The sequence below is a fragment of the Miniopterus schreibersii genome (assembly GCF_964146895.1).
Source record: "Miniopterus schreibersii genome assembly, chromosome: 4".
Classification (NCBI taxonomy): Eukaryota; Metazoa; Chordata; class Mammalia; order Chiroptera; family Miniopteridae; genus Miniopterus; species Miniopterus schreibersii.
Window position 1 is genome coordinate 25,451,911 of NC_138105.1, and position 21,302 is coordinate 25,473,212.

Consider the following 21,302-nt stretch of genomic DNA (forward strand, 5'->3'; position numbering starts at 1 on the left):
CCAGTCATGTGCCCTGACTGAGAATCGAACATCGATCTCCCGGGTCATAAGTTGATTCTCAACCACTGAGCATGCTAGCTGGAAACCAGCAACTTTTTAAGGAAGAAGGTGGAATACCCCTGCATTCACCTTTCTCTTTGGTTTAGATCACTCATCTTATCCTACTCTCTTGAGCAGTCACTCACCTATTAAAGAACTAAGAATAAAACCTGAACCCTCATACAATAAGAGTCGGTTTCCAGTAATTGAAAATAGCTTGCTTAGCTGCATGAGTAAAGGATGTGTCCATTAACTGATTTTTCCATTGCAGGGGACTTGTATGGTGCTATTGGCTCTCCTGTAAGGTTAGCAAGGACTGTGGTAGTTGGAAAACGACAAGACATGGTCCAGCGGCTGCTTTATTTTCTTACTTACTTCATAAGATGCTCTGAACTTCAAGAAACCCATCTTTTAGAAAACGGAGAAGATGAAGCCATTGTTATGCCAGGCACAGTAATTACTACTACATTAGAGAAAGGTGAAATAGAAGAATCTGAGTATGTGCTTATCACAATGCATAGAAACAAAAGCAGTTTGCTCTTTAAAGAGTCAGAGGAAACAAGGACTCCTAATTGTAACTGTAAATATTGCAGTCCTGCACTCCTTGGGCAAAATTCAGAGAATTCTTCTCAACAGGAGAGTGAAGATGCTCAAAACACCTCTAAGGAGCTGCTAGGAATTGCAGATGAGTGCCGAATGATTTTGCCTTCTGACTGTCAGGAAGAAAATGCTGTTGATGTTAAACAGTGCAGAGATAAATTAAGAACTTGCCTTGACACCAAGTTAGAGACGGTTGTTTGCACAGGCTCTGCCCCAGTTGACAAATGTGCATTGCCAAAGTCAGTCTTAGAACCAGCAGAAGAAACATGGCAGAGTGAGGAATTGCTGGATTCTGGTAATCACACAGGCAAAGTGCTGAGATCCACAGGAATGGTTGTAGAAAAAAAACCTCCAGATAAGCTTGTGACTGCTGCATTTTCTTGTGAGGCAACCCAGGCAAAGGTTACTTTCTTGATTGGGGATTCTATGTCACCTGATTCAGATACTGAACTCCGGAGTCAGGCTGTGGTGGATCAGATTACCAGGCATCACACCAAACCACTGAGTGAAGAAAGAGAGAGTATTGATCAGCATCAAGAAACTAAACAAACAACTAAGGACCAATCTAGAGAATCTAATATAACGATGGTTTCTGCAGCGCCCTGTGAACTTACCTGTTGGAATCATTCAGACCCGGAAAGCATGAGCTTATTTGATGAATATTTTAATGATGATTCAATTGAAACCAGGACTATTGATGATATACCAGTTAAAACAAGTACAGACAATAAAGAACACTGCTGTATGTTAGAGTTTTCAAAAAGATTGTGTATAAAAAATAACAAACAGAACAATGAACTTTGTAAATGTGTAGAAACAGTTCACCAAGATTCATGTAAAACCTGCTATCCTCAGCAGGACCAAAGACATACACTTTCCCTTCTTGTCCCCCATGGGGATAAAGAGAGTTCAGAGAAAAAAATTGCTGTAGGAACTGAATGGGACATTCCAAGAAATGAAAGTTCAGATAGTGCTCTTGGGGATAGTGAAAGTGAAGATACAGGTCATGATATGACTCGACAAGTAAGCAGTTATTATGGAGGAGAGCAAGAAGATTGGGCAGAAGAAGATGAGATACCTTTTCCTGGGTAAGTAGGAAGTTTCAGTCTATAATAGGCCTTATATAAATGTGTACCATTCTTTTGTTTAGCTGGTCTCTGAAGGTTAGTAGTAGCTAATATGGAAAGAGGAGATCACTGTCCTAGACAAATTATCTTTTATTGTCATGTCCTATTACTCATAGGAGGGGTTAAAGGCTAAGCCCTGTAGGCACCTAAGAGGCTTTGTGAAGCCTTGGCAACTAGGGAGATAGAATCACTGAGAAGGTTAAATGGCTGTTATAAATAAATTTGGCCAAGACTAAGAGGAAAATAGGGAATGTATATAATATTCTGGGTCAAGTGTACGAGGAGAAGATTCATACTTGAGAAAAGTTAGAAACCAAACTTTGGGTTTGTAAGATACTTAACTACTTTGTTTTGGATGATGTTTTTCATTATCTGATTGTATTAAGAATGTGTTACACAAGGGACAGCATTCCTAAAGTCTATTATGAAAGGTATATGCTCACCTCATTACAGAGTTGTTTATTATACCCTCTTTGGATAGGAAAGGAGTATTTTGTGGTATGACTGAACACTTAAGCCAGTTTTTATATAAGAATGATTGAACTGTAAATATGAACTAGGAGAGTCCAAAATTCTTTTTATTGGTAAAATATGTTTATTACTAATTAGGTATACCTTCCTTTGGGACCTTTTTTTTAGGTCAAAGTTAATTGAAGTGAGTGCCGTTCAGCCCAACATCGCCAATTTTGGGAGGTCCTTGTTGGGTGGCTACTGTTCATCTTATGTGCCTGACTTTGTTCTTCAAGGAATTGGTAGTGATGAGAGGCTCCGTCAGTGTCTGCTTTCAGATTTGTCCCACGCTGTGCAGGTGAGTGACCTTCACTGCTCTTGAATTTAGTTAGAATGAACTCTTAACCAGTGGAACCCAGAATTTCCTTATATTTTGGTCACACTTCACTTTGTAATACAATCATTGTTCTCTGAATCAGTCACTTTCTCTAATAACTTCATGTTTGTACCTGTCACTGTGAAACAGTAGAGAGTTCGAATATCCAAACGGAAATGTGAAATAAAGTACTGTATGTATTCATAGATGTTTATCACTAGATTCTTTATATGAATAAAATTGCAAATGCTTAAATGTGAGTGGAATTATTTTCTCAATTTTATTTTCAGATTATTCTTTGCTAGATTGTAGAAGTACAATTTATTTATGTATATTGAGCTTGTATCCTTACACCTTGCTAAACTCTTATTAGTTTTTGTAGTTGCTTTGTAGAACCTTCAGGATTTTTCTGCATACAAGCTCGCCATCAATAAACAGACAGTTTGACATCTTCCTTTCCAGTCTAGAACCTCAGTATAATGTTGCATAGAAGTACTGAGAATGGACATTCTTGTCTTGCTTCTATCTTAGAGAGGAAACATCGAGTCTTCTATTATTAAGTATGATGTTAGGTGTAGGATTCTTACAGATGCCCTTTATCGGGTGGAGAAAATTCCCTTCCTAATTTTTCAATTTTTTTGTCCCTCTCCCCCTTTAAATCATGAATGGGTATGGGATTTTGTCAAATACTTTTTAGGTGTCTATTGAAATGATCATGTGGTTTTTCTTCTTTAAATTGTTAATGTGATAGATTACATAGATTGATTTTTTTACAAACCGATCCTTTGTATTCCTGGGGGTGGGGGGAATTCCAGTTGGTCATGGTTTATAACACTTTTTATTTGTTGCTGGATTTGATTTACTAATATTTTATTGTGAATTTTGGAGTCTGTATTCATGAGGGATATAAGTCTGTTGTTTTCTTTTTCCTTTTTTAAATTTATCTTTATTATTGAAAGTATTACAGATGTCCCCCTTTTTCCCCCTATTGACCCTCTCCACCCCACATCTGCCTGTGGGTACACAGGCCTTCCCCATACTATTGCTTGTGTCTGTGAGTTATGCATTTATGCATATAAGTTCTTTGATTAATCTCTTCCCACCCACTCCCCCACCTTTGCCTTTCCTCTGAGATTTGTCAGTCTGTTCCATGCTTCTGTAGCTCAGTATCTATATTGTGATGTCTTTGTCTAGCTTTAATATCAGAATAATACTGGCCTTGTAGAATGAGTTGGGGGGAGCATCCCCTCCTCTTTCTCTCGAGATTCTCTGGAAGATCATTTTTTGTTTTTCTTTTCCCTTTCCTCTAAATGTTTGATAGAATTTGCGAGTGAAACCATCTGGATCTAGGCTTTTTAAAAAAAATGGAACTAATTTATTTATTTATTTATTTTTATTTATTTTTAGAGGAGGGGAAGGGGGGCAGGAAAAGACAAACATCAATTTGTTGTTTCACTTATTTATGCATTCATTGGTTGCTACTTGTATGTGCCCTGACTGGCGATTGAACCTGCAACTTGGCATATCAGGACAGTGTTACCTGGCCAGGGCCAAATGAGAACATTTTAGATTGCTAATTCAATTTCTTGTTATAAATCTATTCTGATTTCCTTTTTCTTCCTGAGTCAATTGGGATAGTTTTTGTCTTTCTAGAAATTAGTTTTAATTTATTGGAATAAATTTGTTCATAATATATACTTAAAATCCTTTTAATTTCTGTAAGGTCTCTGGTTATGTCCCCTCTTTCATTCCTTAATTTTGTAATCTGTGTCCACTCCTCCCAACCCCCAATAAAGGTAGGGGATTCTCCAAAGAAGAGTTCGTTCATGCCTTGATTTCATTAGTAGATATTTTTGGCCCACATACATCAAACATCAGCAAGCAATGGCCCATGGGACAAGTACATATGTTTGTTGTAAATAAAGTTTTATTGAAACATGACTATACCCATTTATTTATATATTCTGTGACTGTGTTCCTCCCTCAATAGCAGAGTTGTCATTGAGACAGTGATCATACAGCTTCTAAAGCCAAAAGTATTTTCTGTCTGGCTCCTTACAGAAAAGGTTTGCTGATTCCTATGCTAGCTTAACATTTGTCAATTTTGTTGATCTTTCAAGGAAACAACTTTTGTCTCAATCTATCTTATATTTGTTTTCTATCCTAATTTTATTCTTTCCTTCTGCTTGCTTTGGGTTTAGTTTGCTCTTTTTCTAGCTTCTTAAGATGAAAGCTTATGTTACTGATTTGCAACATTTTTTTTTTTCTAATGTAGGTGTTTAAAGCTATAAATTTTCCTTCTAAGCACTCTTTTAACTGAGTCTTATAAATTTTAATCTGTTGTGTTTTCATTTGCATTCACTTCAAGCTGTTTTCTAATTTCCCTTGTCATGTCCTTGGCCCATGGGTTATTTAGAAGTGCGATGTTTACTTTCCAAATATTTGTGAAATTCTTAAATATCCTTCTATTGTTGATTTCTAAATTAGTTCAGTTGTGTTCATACAACATACCTTGTCTTATTTAAGTTCTTTTGAACTTACTATGACTTGTTTTATGGCCCAGCATATAGTCTATCCTGGAGAATGGTCCCTGTGCACTTAAAAAGAGTAGCTGGCTATTGTTGGGAAGAGTGTTCTATAGATGTCAGGTCCAATTGCTTGATAGCCTGTGTTCTTGCTGATTTTTCTGTCTAGTTGTTCCGTCATTGAGGGTAGGTATTGAAGTCCCCAGTTGTTGAGTTTTCTATTTCTCCCTTCAATTCCATTTGTCGCTTTAAAAACACACACAACAAAAAGCCTTTAAAAGGAAATGAAGAAATCCCTCTGGGATGGGAAATCATGGGTGAGAAAATATGGCTCAGTGAGCAAACAGTCTGTAGACAGTTTAAACCTCTGTAGAAAATTACCGAAAGTTGTACATTTTAGTGTTTTATTATGTAGTAGGAAAATTATGGTAAATCCAGAAAAATTTAGTTAAACTTGTGTTCTTTGTTTTTAAAAGCTATGTTGCTCAACCTTTTAACACCAAATATTTACTGACATTCTATGTTCTGAACATAGTGCTGACACTTCAAGGGATATATAGGTGAAAAAGAAATAGTTTCTGACCTCAAGTTATTTAGTTAGTAATGGAGAAAATAAGCCAAGTAAATGAGTAAGTGTAGTACAATGCCTAAAAAAATGAATGCTTGAAGAAGGTACAGTAAGTAATTTAATGCTTCAGAAGAAAGAATTTATATCAGTTGATGGTATTTGTCCTTCAGGGTGAAGGAGCCACTTCTATTTTTTCAGTTCTGACCTCCCATTGCCTATTGTAGTGCTCAGTAAGTGCTTGGTTAGGAAATCCCATGTGGGTCCTTGTAATGCTCTCTGTGTCCTTTTCTCTTTCCTTAGGCATGGTCTTACTCACTCAGACGCTTTTCTTCCTCCCTCTGTACCCATTACCACACGTGGTGGTCTCTGGTGTTCTCTCTGAAAGCCTGGCATTGGGAGGGGTTACTGTCTACTATTGAAGACAAAGCATTTTGGTATTAAGAGTTGCTACTTGCTAATTATTAGAAGAATAGTAACAATAAGCGTTTAGTACTTATTGTGGCCTTAGTATGTAGTAGACATGGAAATGTAATACCTCACTTAATCTTTTATTATCACCCCTATATTTTAGGTATAGTATGGAAAGGTTTTTAAGTTACATAGATAGGGAATAGCAGAGCTAGAAATCAGTCCTGATCTTAATTAAGTCTGTTCTTAAGCTATACTCCTAAGCTCCTGTGCCATACTGTCTCTAAAATAAATGAACAAAGGTTACTACAGATAAAAATAGCAAAATTGAGGCATTACAAAGCTTGCAAGACTTTAATATATGTGGTCTTTCCCTGTGGTAAAAAGAAGGAATGTTTTGTCTTCTGCCCTCTGTTTTAGTAACTGGATTTCTCTTCTTTCCCTTTGATATTTTTATTTATAATAATTAAGATATTACCAAAGCAGTATTACAGAAAAAGTGAAATGCGAAATACCATCCTTCCTTAATCTCAGCTCTAACAGGTTGTTGAATTTCTTATCAGTCATTTTTTCCCTATTCATGGATAAGGTTTATTTTGTTTTTTTAATGGAGAATAGACTTTTTAAAATTACAGTTTGCATCTAACGCTGTTTTGTATTAGTTTCAAGTGTATAGCACAGCAGATAGACATTTATATAGGTTACAAAGTGTTTCCTCTGATGAATCAAGTGCCTACCTGGCACCATAGATGGTTATTACAATATTGTTAAATATATTCCCCATGCTTTACCCTATTTTCAAATTACCAATTAGCACTTCTTAATCCCATCACTTTATTTCACCCCGACACCCCATGTTTCTGGTCTCCATCAGTTTGTTCTCTGTATCTGTGTTTCAATTTTGTTTGTTCATTATAAGGTTTATTTTTAATAGTTTTAGTTATTGTGTACTTAAAATTAATTGTGATTACATTTAGCACGAGAACTATTTTTATTTATTTATTTTAAAATATGTTTGTATTGAGTCCTAGCTGGTTTGGCTCAGTGATTAGAGCATCGCCCCTCTGACTGAAGGACTTAGGGTTTGATTCCGGTCAAGGGCACATACCTTGGTTGCAGGCTCGATCCCAGGCCCAGTCAGAGCACATGTGGGAGACAACCAATCAATGTGTCTCTCTCACATCAATGTTTCTCCCTCCCTTTTTTCCTCTCTCCCCCTTCCACTCCAAAAAGCAATGGGAAAAATATCCTTGGGTGAGGATTAAAATATATATACGTACACACACACACGTTTTTATTGATTTTAGAGAGCAAAGAAGGGAGAGAGAGGTACTCTCCCTTCCGATGTGAAAGAGAAACATTGATTGGTAGCCTCCCATATACATCCTGACTGGGGATTGAGCCCACAACCTGGGTATGTGCTGTGACCAGGAATCAAACCAGTGACCTTTCAGTGCATGGGACAACGCTCAACCAACTTAGTTAGCTACACTGGCCAGGGTGAGAACTATTTTTAATGTGCCTACATGGAAAGACACGTAGGGACCTTTTAATATATAAATAATGAAGATGGTACTTTTGAAAAAAAGATACAATCTTATTCTTCTCTACCATATTAGTGGAGTATCTTTTCTTTTTCTCCCAAGAAAGTGGCATTTTTCTTACTACAAATAAGTGTATATTGCCGTAGCTGGTTTGACTCAGTAGTTAGAGAGTCAGCCTGCGGACTGAAGGGTCCCAGGTTCGATTTCGGCCAAAGGCATGTGCCTTGATTGCAGGCTCAATCCCTGGCCCCAGTCCGGGTGCATGCGGAGGTAACAAATCGATGTCTCTCGCTCACATTGATGTCTCTCCCCCCCCCCCCCCCCCAAAAAAGCAATGGAAAAAATATCCTCAGGTGAAGATAAAAACAAATAAATAAATACATATTTACTTTATAAAATGTTGAAATGTGTAGAAAGTTAAACACAAATTTTTCTAACTCTGCTATTCAGTGGCAGCCATTCTTAATATAAAAACTTCTTTCAGTAATTAGGCAGAATGCTGCATTTCAAAAGACTTATACTTGGCTACTTACTACCTATATATACTAAGACAAGACAATCTCCCAGGGCCTCAGTTTCTTTGGCTATAATGAAGGTGATACTAATGTTTATATACCAGAGTTTATACTATGTGGTGTTTTGTATATATTTGACACCCTGTGCCTTGTATCTTTTTGACATCATTACTATAAGTGTATGTGTTTATACACAACATATATAAATTGAGGCCTTTTTATATATACTATATATGTTTTGATGTTTTCTTTACAAACTTTGTTTTTATCTTGATTTACTATAATTTCAATACTATATAATTAAAACACTAAAATTTACATTTTTATATATACGCTTACATATTTTTATATACACTATACATAGATAAAATGTATGCCTGCTTATGTGTATATATGCACATACTTTATATATGGTATTATATTTAAATACATATATATGGTAGTATATTTACTGTTTAGAAGTCTGCTTTTGTCACTTAATGTGATGTAAGATTTTCTTCATATCATTAATCTACTTTATAAGCATTGTTTTTAGTGTTTATTATTTCTTGGTTTTGTCATATGGTTTTTCTCATCATTCTGTTGCTTAACTTTATTTTCCAGTTTTATTGATATATAAGTGACATATAACATTCTATTAGTTTAAGATATACAACATAATGTTTTGATATATGTATATATTTCAAAATGATTACCACAGTAAGTTTAGTTAACATCCATCACTTCACATAGTTACAATTTTTTTCTTATGATCCAAACTTTTAAGATCTACTCTTTTACCCCGACTGGGTGGCTCAGTTGGTTGGAGCATCATCTCATATACCAAAATAGTTGTGGGTTCAATAATTGGCCAGGGCACATATTTAGGTTGAGGGTTTAATTCCCAGGCGGTGTGTGCACGGGAAGCAACCTACTGATGTTTTTTTCTCACATCAATGTTTCTCTCTTCTTCTCTCTAAAATCAATAAACATTTCCTTGGATGAGGATTTTTAAAAAAAAATTTACTCTCCTAGCAACTTTTGAATATATAATGCAGTATTGTTAAGTATATCTCCATGTTGTGCATTACATCTCCAGAACTTATAACAGGAAGTTTGTAACTTTTGACCACATTTACCCATTTTTTTCTACTCCCTACCCCCTCCACTGTTAACCACCAATCTGTTCCTCTGTTTTTGTGAGTTTTGTTTTTGTTTTGTTTTAGATTCTGCATTTAAGTGAGATCATATAGTATTTGTCTTTCTCTGTCAAACTCATTTTACTTAGCATAATGCCCTCAGGGTCCATCCATGTTGTTGCAAATGTCAGGACTTCCTTCTTTCTTATGATTGAATAATATTCCATTGTGTATGTGTGTGTGTATTATATATGTGTATGTGTATATATATGTATTATATATATTCCATTGTGTGTTTGTGTATACACACCTCATCATCTTTGTCCAGTCATCTATTGACTGACAGATTGTTTTTATATCTTGACTATTGTGAATAATGTTGCAGTTAACATGGAGAGCAGATATTTCTTTGGTACCCTGTTTTCATTTTCTTTGGATATATACCCAATAGTGGTATTGCTGGATCATATGATAGTGCTGTTTTTAATTTTTTAAGGAACCTCCATACTGTTTTCCATAGTGACTGCACTAGTTTATGTTCCCAGCAGTGCACAAGGATTCCCTTTTCTCCACACCCTCACCAACACTTCTCTCTTTTCTTTTTGATAGTCATTCTAACAGGTGTGAGATGATTTCTCATTATGATTTTGATTTGTATTTCTCTGATGATTAGTGTGATGAGCATCTTTTCATGGACCTGTTGGCCATTTGTATGTCTTCTTTGGAAAAATGTTTATTCGGTTCCTCTACCCATTTTATTTTTAGTTTGTCTTTATAGTTTAAAGTATTGCAGATATCCTCCCTTATTTTCCTCATTGAGCCCCTCCACCTCGCTTGCATCCGCCCCCCCCCCCCCGCAAACCTTCACTACACTATTGTCTGTGTCCATGGGTTATGCATATAAGTTCTTTGATTATTCTCTCCCCACCCACTCCCCCACCCCCGCCTTCCCACTGAGATTCATCAGTCTGTTCCATGCTTCTATGTCTCTGGATCTATTTTGTTCCTCAGTCTGTTTTGTTTATTAGATTCCACATATGAGTGAGATCATGTGAAACTGAATCAGGAAGAATCAGAAAACCCGAATAGACTAATAACAGCTGAGTAAATCGAAGCAGCAATAAAAAATCTCCCAGCACACAAAAGCCCTGGTCTGGACAGATTCACAGGGGAGCTTTCTGATATCTTTAAGTTGTAGGGTTAGATAGTTTACTAAAAATTTTTCTTGCTTTTTGAGGTAGGACTGCAGTGCTATGAACTTCCCTCATAGGACTGATTTCGCAGTGTCCAATAGGTTTTGGGTTGTTGTGTGTTCATTTTCATTTGTTTCCAGGAAGTTTTTTCTTTCTTTCTTGGTCTTTTTGGTAATTGATTCATTGTTTAATAACATGCTATTTAGCCTCCATGTGTTTGAATGTTTTTGAGTATTTTTACTGTAGTTGATTTCTAATTTCATGCCGTTGTGATCTGAGATGCTTGATATGATTTGAGTCTTCAACTTGTAGAGACTGGTTTTGTGTCCTAACATGTGGTCTGTCTTTGAGCATGACCCATATGCACTTGAGAGGAATGTATATTCTGCACCTTTGGGGTGAAATGTTCTGTGAATATCAATTAAATCCATCTGATGTAGTATGCCATTTAAAGTCACTGTTTCTGTGTTGACTTTTTGTCTGGAAGATCTATCCAGTGAAGTCAGTGGGGTGTTAAAGTCCACGACTAGGACTGTGTTGCTGTTGATCTCTCCCTTATAGTCCTTAAGGTTATTATTGTTAGATCCTTATTTATTGCCATTTTAATTCTTTATGCCTCTGTTTTTCTGTTTCTTATTATTACAGCAGTCCCTTTAACATTTCTTGCAATGCTTCTGTTTCTACTTCTAATTACAGCAATCCCTTAACATTTCCTGCAATGCTGGTTTGGTGGTGATAACTTCCTTTAGCCTTTATTTTTTTTTAATCTGGGAAGCTCGTTATTTCACCATCTATTTTGAATAATAGCCGTGCTGGATAGAGTAGTCTTGGTTTCAGATCCTTGTTTTTCATTACCTTTAATACTTCATGCCATTCCCTTCTGGCCTGTAGAATTCCTGATGAGAAGTCGGCTGACAACCTTATGGGAGCTCCTTTGTGGGTAACAGATTGCTTTTCTCTAGCTACCTTTAATATTCTCTCTGTCTTGAATTTTTGGCATTTTAATTATGTGTCTGGGCATAGGCCTCTTTGGATTCTTCTTGCTTAGGACTGTCTGTGCCCTCTGAACTTGTGTGGCTTTTTGCTTCACCAGGTTAGGGAAGTTTTCTGCCATTATTTCTTCAAACAGGTTCTCTAACCCTTGCTTACTTTCTACCTCCACTGGCATTTCTACAATGTGAATATTTTTACATTTCATGTTGTCCCACATCTCCCTTAGACTGTCCTCCTGTTTTTTAATTGTTTTTTCTTTTCGGATCTCTGACTGAGTGATTTTTTCTACCATCTTCTCATTCGCTGATCCGAACCTCCGCTTCCTCTAATCTGCAGTTTATTCCTTCCAGTGTATTCTTTATTTCTGCTATGTCATTCTTCATTTCTGACTGGCCATTTTTCATAGTTTCCATATCTTTTTTTATGCTGTTGAGCATCCTTACAATCAGAATTCTGAACTCTGTATCTGATAGATTGCTTATTTCCTTTTCATTTAGCTCTTTTTCTTGAGACTTCTCTTTTTCTTTCATTTTGGGCTTGTTTTTTTGTCTCCCCATCTTGGCTGCCTATTTGGGTTTGTTTCTATGTATTACGTAGGCCTGCTAGGACTCTCAGTCTTTTTGGAAGGCCTCTGGTGCAGGCCAATGTCAGACACTGTTTGTGACTGGCCCTGAGTACCCTGTTTGGAGCTGTCGACAGCCCACTGCTTGAGGTCCCTCTGTTGGGGCTGGGTGCATTTGGACAGGACCAAGATGCACACCAAAGTCTCCTTTTCCAAGGCCTGGGTCCAGAAGCAGATCAGGCAGAGACTCAAAGCACTCTGAGTTCTACCTCTGCCTGCATGCTGTTAATCTGACTCTCTTAATGAGCCTCAGGCTGTAGAAACTCCACAGGGTAAGGGGAGAGGTTTTCCGGCAGGGTGGCGCAAACGCTTCTCCCTCATGCAAAAGCTGTTTGGAAGATAAATGTCTACCTCTGCAGTATGGGGGAATAACTGCACAGGAATCCAGAGGGGTGCCCTCTGAGCTCTATCTCCAGAGCCCACAACCCTAGATTCTCCTCACATAGCTCCAGTCCACTCTGCCCTCCCTCTGCTGGAGCCCAAGGTGAGTGGCTACAGAAGAAACTCTGTGCTTTGGCTCTTTTGAGGGTGCCTGCATTTCCAGCTGTCTCTCCTTGGGAGACAGAAACCTGGCTGCTTTTCACAGCCAGATGTTATGTGGGCACCTTTCTCAGTTCTGGTGCTCTTGGCTGGGAAGCCCGGCCTGGGGTTTAGGTCCCAGAGTCTTCATTGTCAACCCCCTGCAGCTGAGATACCCCCTTGACCTTCAGCTGCTGCCTTTGCGAGCACAGCCAGCCCTCTTGCACCTCTGCACTTCCTGCCAGTCTCTGTGCAGTCTTCACTTTTCTTCCTTGGTTATGAGGGTGCTCTCCAGCTCGTCTTCATTTGCATTTGATATTTCAGGATGGTTTTTCTGTGTTTTAGTTGTAATTCCAGTTTGGTCCCAGGAGAGTGTCAGTGTAGCTTCCACTTAGTCCACTGCCATCTTTAATCTCTATTTTTTAACTTCAGTTTTAATTTTTTTTTTTTTTCTATTGAGTTTTTTTATGTATTTTGGGTATTAACCCCTCATCAGATACATTTTTTGCAAATACTTTCTCCCATTTGTAGGCTGCCTTTTCACTTTACTGATGGTTTCTTTTGCTGTGCAGAAGCCTTTTGTTTAGTTTGTTTTTATTACCTTTGCTTTTGTTGTCCAATCCCAAAAATCATTGCCAAGACTGATCTCAAAGGAGTTTATTTCATGTATTTTCCTCTAGGAGTTTTATGGTTTCAGGTCTTAGCTTCAAGTCCTAATCCAGTATGAATTGGGGTTTTTTGTGTGTGTGTATGGTATAAGGAAGGGATGGGATCCAGTTTCGTTGTTTTTCATGTGGTTGTCCAGTTACCCCAAAACCATTTATTGAAGAGATTATCCAGATTATCTTTTCTCCATTATATATTCTTATCTCCTTTGACATAAATTAATTGAGCCTGTGTACATGGGTTTATTTCTGAGTTTTCTGCTCTCTGTTGCTCAACTTTTAAAAGAACTTTTCTGTTATCATTCTAAATAACATTGATACTGTTGCTGCATTTTATGAATTTAAGATTCTTTATTTAGGCTAGATTCCCAGAAATGAAATTACTGGAGAGTATTTAAGTTTAGGGCTATTTTTATATTCTTGATGCATGTTGGTTAATTTCTTTTCCAAAAGACAATGTCAGTTTGAACAGGAATTTGCCATGTCCCTAAGACCTGTTCCCTTTGTAACATTGAGGGTCTCATTTTTTATTTTTAAAAAAGATAATTGAAAGAAAACTGGCTGGTTTTGAAGAAAGTACAGGGAAGTTGATTTGGTACATTTTGATTTTAAAAGTGCATTTTGCAAGGCCATGTTTGAATGCCTAACAAGCAACTGAAAAAATTAGTAGGTTTTGTAACAGGGTAGAGATAGGGGAATATTATCCACTAAAGAGGAGATACTTGGAGATTTTGGAGTTTAATTCTAAAAATTCTAGAAATGCCTGAGAGAGGAAAATGTTGGTAAGATTTGGAATGAATTAGTATTGCAGAAGTCATGGAACTCAAAGAAGAGTGTTTAAGAAAAATAAAGCTTTAGATTCACTGCTTCTCTCACATGCATATACTTCCCATTTTGTGACCTGGAAGTTTGTGAAGCTTAATACAAGCTTTAAAGATTGTGGAGGAGGAGGCCATTATTACGCCTCAGTTAAGAATATGATGCCATTGGTTTAGACCTTTTTGCAGAGCTTGATGGTGAGGGTAAGGACTGAGATTGGTTAAACTGAAATTTTACCAGATTAGGACATTGAATATAACAATCCATTGACTAAAATGAAGCAATTTCAGAATGAATGACTGGCACTGGGCTTTCCCCCAACCTTGGTTTCCCTTCCCTTCCCTTCCCTTCCCTTCCCTTCCCTTCCCTTCCCTTCCCTTCCCTTCCCTTCCCTTCCCTCCCCTTCCCTTCCCTTCCCTTCCCTCCCCTCCCCTCCCCTCCCCTCCCCTCCCCTCCCCTCCCCTCCCCTCCCCTCCCCTCCCCTCCCCTCCCCTCCCCTCCCCTCCCCTCCCCTCCCCTCCCCTCCCCTCCCCTCCATTTTTAAAATATATCTTTATTGAATTCAGAGAGAGGAAGGGAGAGGGCGAGAGAGAGATAGAAACATCAGTATGAGAGAGTTGTCACTGATCAGCTCCTTCCTGTACTCCCCCCAACTGAGGATCTAGCCCACAATACGGGCATGTGCCCTGACTGGGAACTTAACTGCGATCCCCTGGATCCTGGGTCGATCCTCAACCATTGAGCCATGCCCTGCTAGGCCCAACCTTGTTTTTTAAAACAACTCCTAAAGTGAGTTTGATTTGAATTATTTTCTGATCTTAAACTTGGGATTTAGCCCCATTTCTTTTGGGAGACTGCTTACTTGGGACCATTTTCTTTTTTCTTACAAAACAAAAAAAGTGTATGTGGGGGGATTTTATAATATTTTGGTTTGATAAACCTTTTAAATCTTAGGCATATATCTTTTGATTGAAGAGATATTAATTTCTAAAGTGGTTTATCACCCTTTAAACAAAGTATATTTCATACTAGTTTCTCCATTATCTGTTTAGGCATTTCCTTGTGAGGATAATGAATGGATGAACCCCCTTCATAATTCTTGCCTTCTAAAGATGCTTACTGCTTTTGAAAATAATATTTGCCTTTAACAGTTTGTTATTCCCCTTTGGTTATTTGGTCATACCTCCTGTCTTATTTTTCTTTTATAACCACAGAGATACTTGTGTTAAAGTATATGTTCATTATTATCGTTTCTTAAAAATTTAAGATATACCATACATCTTTAGATGTATATACTGTTTTCAAAATTATATTTTAATAAGTTGATGAATAGAAACATGTTATATTCTTCATAAGAGTTGAGTAAGAAATATTTGAGTACCATTTTAGAAAAATAAATAATAAAGTTTAGAGTTCCATGAAAAAAGTCTTCACAGTGTATCTTTCCAGACTTTTTCTTTGCCATTCTCTTCTTCCTCATTTCTCAGTATCATTTTTCACAAATTTAGTTACATGTATCTAATTATATCTCTGAGTCTTCTCATGGTATTTCTTGCAGAATTATCCATAATCCTCTCCCTATTGTCAATAGTAATCCTACCCATACTTCAATGTCTCTATGACTGTATGACCCTTCCACTGTGAAACTCCCAGTCACGCAGAACCCACTGTTGCCCTCTTATGCAACTCCAGCACTTGGTTCCTTTTTCATCTGTTACACATGTCTTTTTATAGCCAGGTGGTTTTTTTGTTTTTTCTTTTTTTTTCTCACAAGACTGTGAGCTTCATTGTCTTGGTTTTCTTAGCATCAGATAAAAAGCTTTATTCAAAGTAGTTGTTCATTAACTGGGCAAAGTATATCCTTTGAGGGTGCCAAACCTGGGTTTATCTAACAGCAAATTTACATTCTTAACTATTTAAAATTGTGGTAACATAAAAGCTTGGAAGGAAAAAGGCCATTAGCATCAAGTATTGCAGATTATTATTTTTATCTCAGTCTTATTGCTGCTAATCTGTATGGCCAGTGTTGAAAGAATCCTTACCGTTCCAAAGACAGAAAGATGTTGAAGTATTGAGCATTGTAGGGCTATCATCTCTTTTTGATAGCGGTGCTTGTACTTAATTACCATTTTTGGCTTTTATGTGTAAGCCACGGAAATCCAAAAGCACAGCCATGTGCCTGTGGTCCTTTTATCCGTATATGTGAGTTAAAAATACTTTTCACTATGCAGTAAATTTTCTAATTGTGAGAATGTCATTTAAGTAAATGCTTGTGATAGAAACGCAAACAATATAAAGATATACAAAGGAAAAAGAAGAAATTGTTCTTTTTTTGTTGTTACTCTTCACCAGAGGATATTTTTTCCATTGATTTTTAGAGAGAGTGTAAGGGGAGGGGGAGGAGGAGGAGGAAAGAGACAGAGAAACATTGATGTAAGGGAGACACATCAACTGGTTGCCTCCCGAACCTGCCCCTACCAGAGCCTGGGATGAAACTCACGACCATCTGGTGCACTGGCTGACGCTCTAACCAATGAGCCACGCTGTCCAGGGCAACATATTGTTCTTTATACTCTTAATATTCCATACTTTCTCAGAGATCTTCATGATAAATAGTTCAATTTGAGTATTTTCATTGTTTTTAAATAAATTTTCATTTAGATATAGATCTGAATTTTTAAAGAGGTAATGGGTATACTGTCCGTGTGTGTGTAGAGTGACTTTTTTCCCCATTTAACCATATTAGTACCTGTTTATTTGTCTCCTTTTAACTTCTGTATCCATATTCTGGATATACATCTTGGTAAAATAGTGCACATAGCCAGCAAGGTACTTCATGTAGTCAAGTAGTGGCTCCTGTGGTGTTCAAGCAAGTTAATGCTTGACAGGTTAGGATAGTTAGCACAGAACCTTAGCATTGACTTGTTCATGTGAATCCCTGTCTTATCTATTTTTGAAATATTAAGTCTTTCAAGGTAAAAAACAGTTCCTTCCAATTGCCTGGCACATGGTTGGTATTCAGTAAGTTTGTTGAATGAATGAATGATCAAAAGATCAGTGAAAGTTAAATTCTGGATTAAAGAATACAAAATTCTGGTAATGAATCTCTCTACCTATGATGATTGGAAGCAGCTGTCATAATTTAATATTCTTTTATTCTGTTGGTATTTCATATCTCTTCCTTTCCTCAGTCCATTAGCATTATCTTTGAAAACTTCATTTGCTCGTTATAAGATGAATTATTCTTTTTTTTCCAGCATCCAGTGTTGGATGAACCAATAGCAGAAGCTGTCTGTATTATAGCAGATATGGATAAATGGACTGTGCAAGTGGCCAGTAGCCAGAGACGAGTGACAGATAATAAACTGGGAAAGGAAGTATTGGTTTCCAGTCTTGTTTCCAATCTGCTTCATTCCACTCTTCAGCTTTATAAACATAACTTGTCTCCAAATTTTGTAAGTATGTGTGAGGCTTGAATTTGAGCACTCTAATAGGTGACTAAACTCTAGTATGTGCCTACCATGAACACTGCTGTTAGCTTCATCATTGTTTTCCTGAAAGAAGGTGTAATGGATTGAATGTTTGTGTTTCTCTAAAATCCATATGTTGGATGCCTAACTCAGTGCAATGGTATTTGGAGATGGGCCTTTGGGGGCTAATTAGGGTTAATTAGGTCATGCGGATGGGGGGCCCTCATGGGATTAGTGGCCTTAGAAGAAGAGGAAGAGATAAATTGCACTCTCTCCACTATGTGAGGACACAGGGAAAAGGCAGTTGTCTGTCAGCCAGCAAAATAGTTCTCACTAGAACCTGATCATGCTGGCATCCTGATCTCAGATTTCCAGCCTCCAGAGCTGTGAGGAAATAATTTTCTGTTGCTTAAGCCACTGAGTCTATGGTATTTTGTTATGGCAGCCCAAACTGACTAGGAAAAAATGAGATATGTACAAGTCTGTATAGTATATTCTGTAATTTCAGCAGCCATAATTTAGTGCCTGACTAGTGTAATGTAAGGTATGGACATGCAGTGTCCCTAAGTGCAGAATTCCAGTGCATTCTGGACCCTCATTGTCATGTCAGGACTTTGGATGATTCCTCTTTGTAATACTGGTGACCTCTTACCAAATATCTTCGGTATTCCCAACTTTTGGGGGTTCTTTTTCTTCTTAGGAGAACTATAATTTAGCATAGTTTAAAAGACCTCTGTACAGCAATATGATAAAGGCCATATATGACAAAACCATAACTAGCGTTATGTTCAATGATGAAATACTGACAATATACCCCTAAGATGAGGGACAAGACATGGATGCCTACTTTCACCACTTCTATTCAACATAGTAAGTCCTCACCAGAGCAGTTAGGCAAGAAAAAGAAACATGAGGCATCCAAATTGGAAAGGAAGAAGTAAAATTGTCTCTGCAGATGACATGATCTTATATGTAGGAAATGTAGATTCCGCACAAAAAACTGATAGAACTGATAAATGAATTCAGCAAAGTCTCAAGATACAAAATCAGTATGCAAAGATAGTTGCATTTCATTACACTAGCAATGAACAATCTGAAAAGTAAATGTAGAAATCATTTACAATATCAAAAGAATAAAATACTTGAGCATGAATTTAGCTAAGGAGGCAGGAGACGTGTACAATGTAAACTATAAAACATTCCTGAAAGAAATTAAAGACATAAATAAATGGAAATTGTTCAAGGATTGGAAGACTTGGTATTATGAAAATGACAGCACTCCCCAAAGTGATCTGTTGTTTCAATGCAATCCCTATTAAAAATTCCAATGACTATTTTTTTAAGAAATGGACCCATCCTAAAATGTGTACGGCATGTCAAGGGACCCTGAAGAACCAAAACAATATTCGTAAAGAAGAACAAAGTAGGAAAACTCACACCTCCTGACTTTAAAACTTACTACAAAGTAACAGTAATCAAAATAATGTGGTACTGGCGTAAGGACAGACATATAGACCAATAGAATATAATGGCCCCAAAATAAACCCCCACATATATGGTTAACTGGTTTTCGACAAGGGAGTCTTTTCAAAAGACAAAGACAAAGGATTCTTTTCAACAACTCATACTGAGAAAACGATATCCATATGCAAAAGAATTAAGTTGAATCCATAACCTTATACCATATACAAAAGTGAACTCAAAATTAAACCTGAATTGGAACAAGCCTAAACATTTTAAGTACTAAAACTATCAAACTCTGAAGAAAACAGGATAATCTTCATGACACTGGATTTGGTAGTGATTTCTTGGATTTGACACCGAAAGAACAGGCAACAAAAGTAAAAAATAGATAAATTGGACTTCATCAAATTAAAAACTTTTTTGTATTGAAGGACACTATCAACAGTAAAAAGACAACCCACAAAATGGGAGAAAATATTTGCAAGTCATATATTTGAAGAGAGATTGATATCCAGAATATATCCAGCAACTCCACAATAACAAAGGAACAACTGAAGACATTTCCCTAAAGAAGATATATAAATGGCAAACAGGCACATGAAGAAGTGTTCACCTAATTAGTCATTAGGAAAATGCAAATCATAACCAAAATAAGATACCACTTCACACCCAATAAGCATGGCTATAATAATTAAACAAAAGTATTGGCCAGGATGTGGGGAATTGGAACCCTTGTGCATTGCCAGTGGGAATGTAAAATGGTGCAGCTGCTATGGAAAATAGTTTTGCAGTTTCTCAAAACATTTAACACTGTATTGTCATGTGATCCAGAAATTCTACTTCTAGATTTATATGCAATACAATTGAAAACAGGGACTCGAATAATTGTACCATAATGTTCATAGCAAAATTATACATAATAGCCAAAAGTTGGAAACAGCTCATGTCCACGAACAAATGAATGGATAAGCAAAATGTGGTATAATACATAGAATGGAATGTTATTCGGACATAAAAAGGAATGAAAATTTGATACATGCTACAACATGGATGAACCCTGAAACATTATGCTAAGTGAAGTAAGCAGAACACAGAAGGACAAATATTGTATGATTGCACTTATATGAGGTATCTAGAATAGGGAAATTTGTAGAGACATAAAGCAGATCGAGGTTACCAGGGGTTGGGGTGAATGAGAGAAAGAGGAGTTATTGTATAATGGGTATAGAGTTTTTGTTTGAGATAATGGAAAAAAGTTCTAGAAATGGATGTTAATGATAGTTGCACAACATTGTAAATGTCTTGATGTCACTGATTTATATACTTAAAAATGGATAAATTGTATTAAATATCTATATATATGAATTTTATTAAATATAGATATTTTGTAAACATTTTCTTTTCCACTTAAGGCATCTTTAGCCTAAGTGAGCATTTATAGAAAAAACATACACCATAAAACAATAAGTGTGGCAAGAAATCCAGTCAGTTGTGTTTTTTCTAAGAGGAAAATAGGTTTTTACTAGGAGCTTTAATGGTTGATTTTCATTGGAAAGGGATGCTCTGCAAGGATTTAGTATTTTTAACACCTGTACCTCACATTTTTTCCTCAAACAAATAGAGCATTAGTTCACATGAAAAATCTCCTATTTTAGCCCTGGCCAGTGTGGCTTAGCAGTTAAGAGCATTCGCCTGTGCACTGAAGGGCAGGTACGTGAAGGGCACATAGCTAGGCCGCAGGTTTGATCCCTGGCCCCAGTTGGGGCACGTGCAGGAGGCAACCAATCGATGTGTCTCTCCGACTCCATGTTCCTCTCTCTTCCTCCCCTCTCTCTCATAACTAATGGGGGGGAAATCCTTGGATGAGGATTAACAACGACAACAAATCACCTATTTTAATAAATTGAGCAAGTTAATTGACAATAAATGAAATGTGTTTTAGGTTTTAATGTTTAAGTTTATAAACATCTATCTCATAAGGACTACAGTTCATTCACTGTGAGCTATTGCAAACTTGTTTTCTTTTACTCTCTTCAGGAGAATGCAGCCTATCTTATGTAAATACATTTGAAATATATTAATTTATAAGCGTTATATTTATCAATTTTGAAATAAATTGTAAATTTTATATTGTGTGTAATTTACCACTTTTAAACACACAACTCTGTAAATTCAAAATCTTTGATATGAGCTAGAAAAAAGTTTACACTTCTTTAGCTAAAATTACTTGCTTTAAAAATGTGCTCCATAGCTTTTTTATCCACTCATCGACTGATGGGCACAGGGG

At 36.9% G+C, this 21,302-nt stretch overlaps 1 protein-coding gene across 2 annotated transcripts in view; it reads left to right on the forward strand.

Annotated features, from left to right (window-relative positions):
- The window catches only part of FNIP1 (folliculin interacting protein 1), a 124,053-nt gene that overhangs the window by 97,312 nt on the left and 5,439 nt on the right, over positions 1–21,302 (forward strand). For both annotated transcript variants that reach the window (XM_081134089.1, XM_081134090.1), the window contains 3 exons: positions 311–1,727; positions 2,406–2,574; positions 17,339–17,536. In XM_081134089.1, the coding sequence (XP_080990215.1) occupies positions 311–1,727; positions 2,406–2,574; positions 17,339–17,536 (1,784 nt within the window). The remainder of the gene's footprint in view (positions 1–310; positions 1,728–2,405; positions 2,575–17,338; positions 17,537–21,302) is intronic.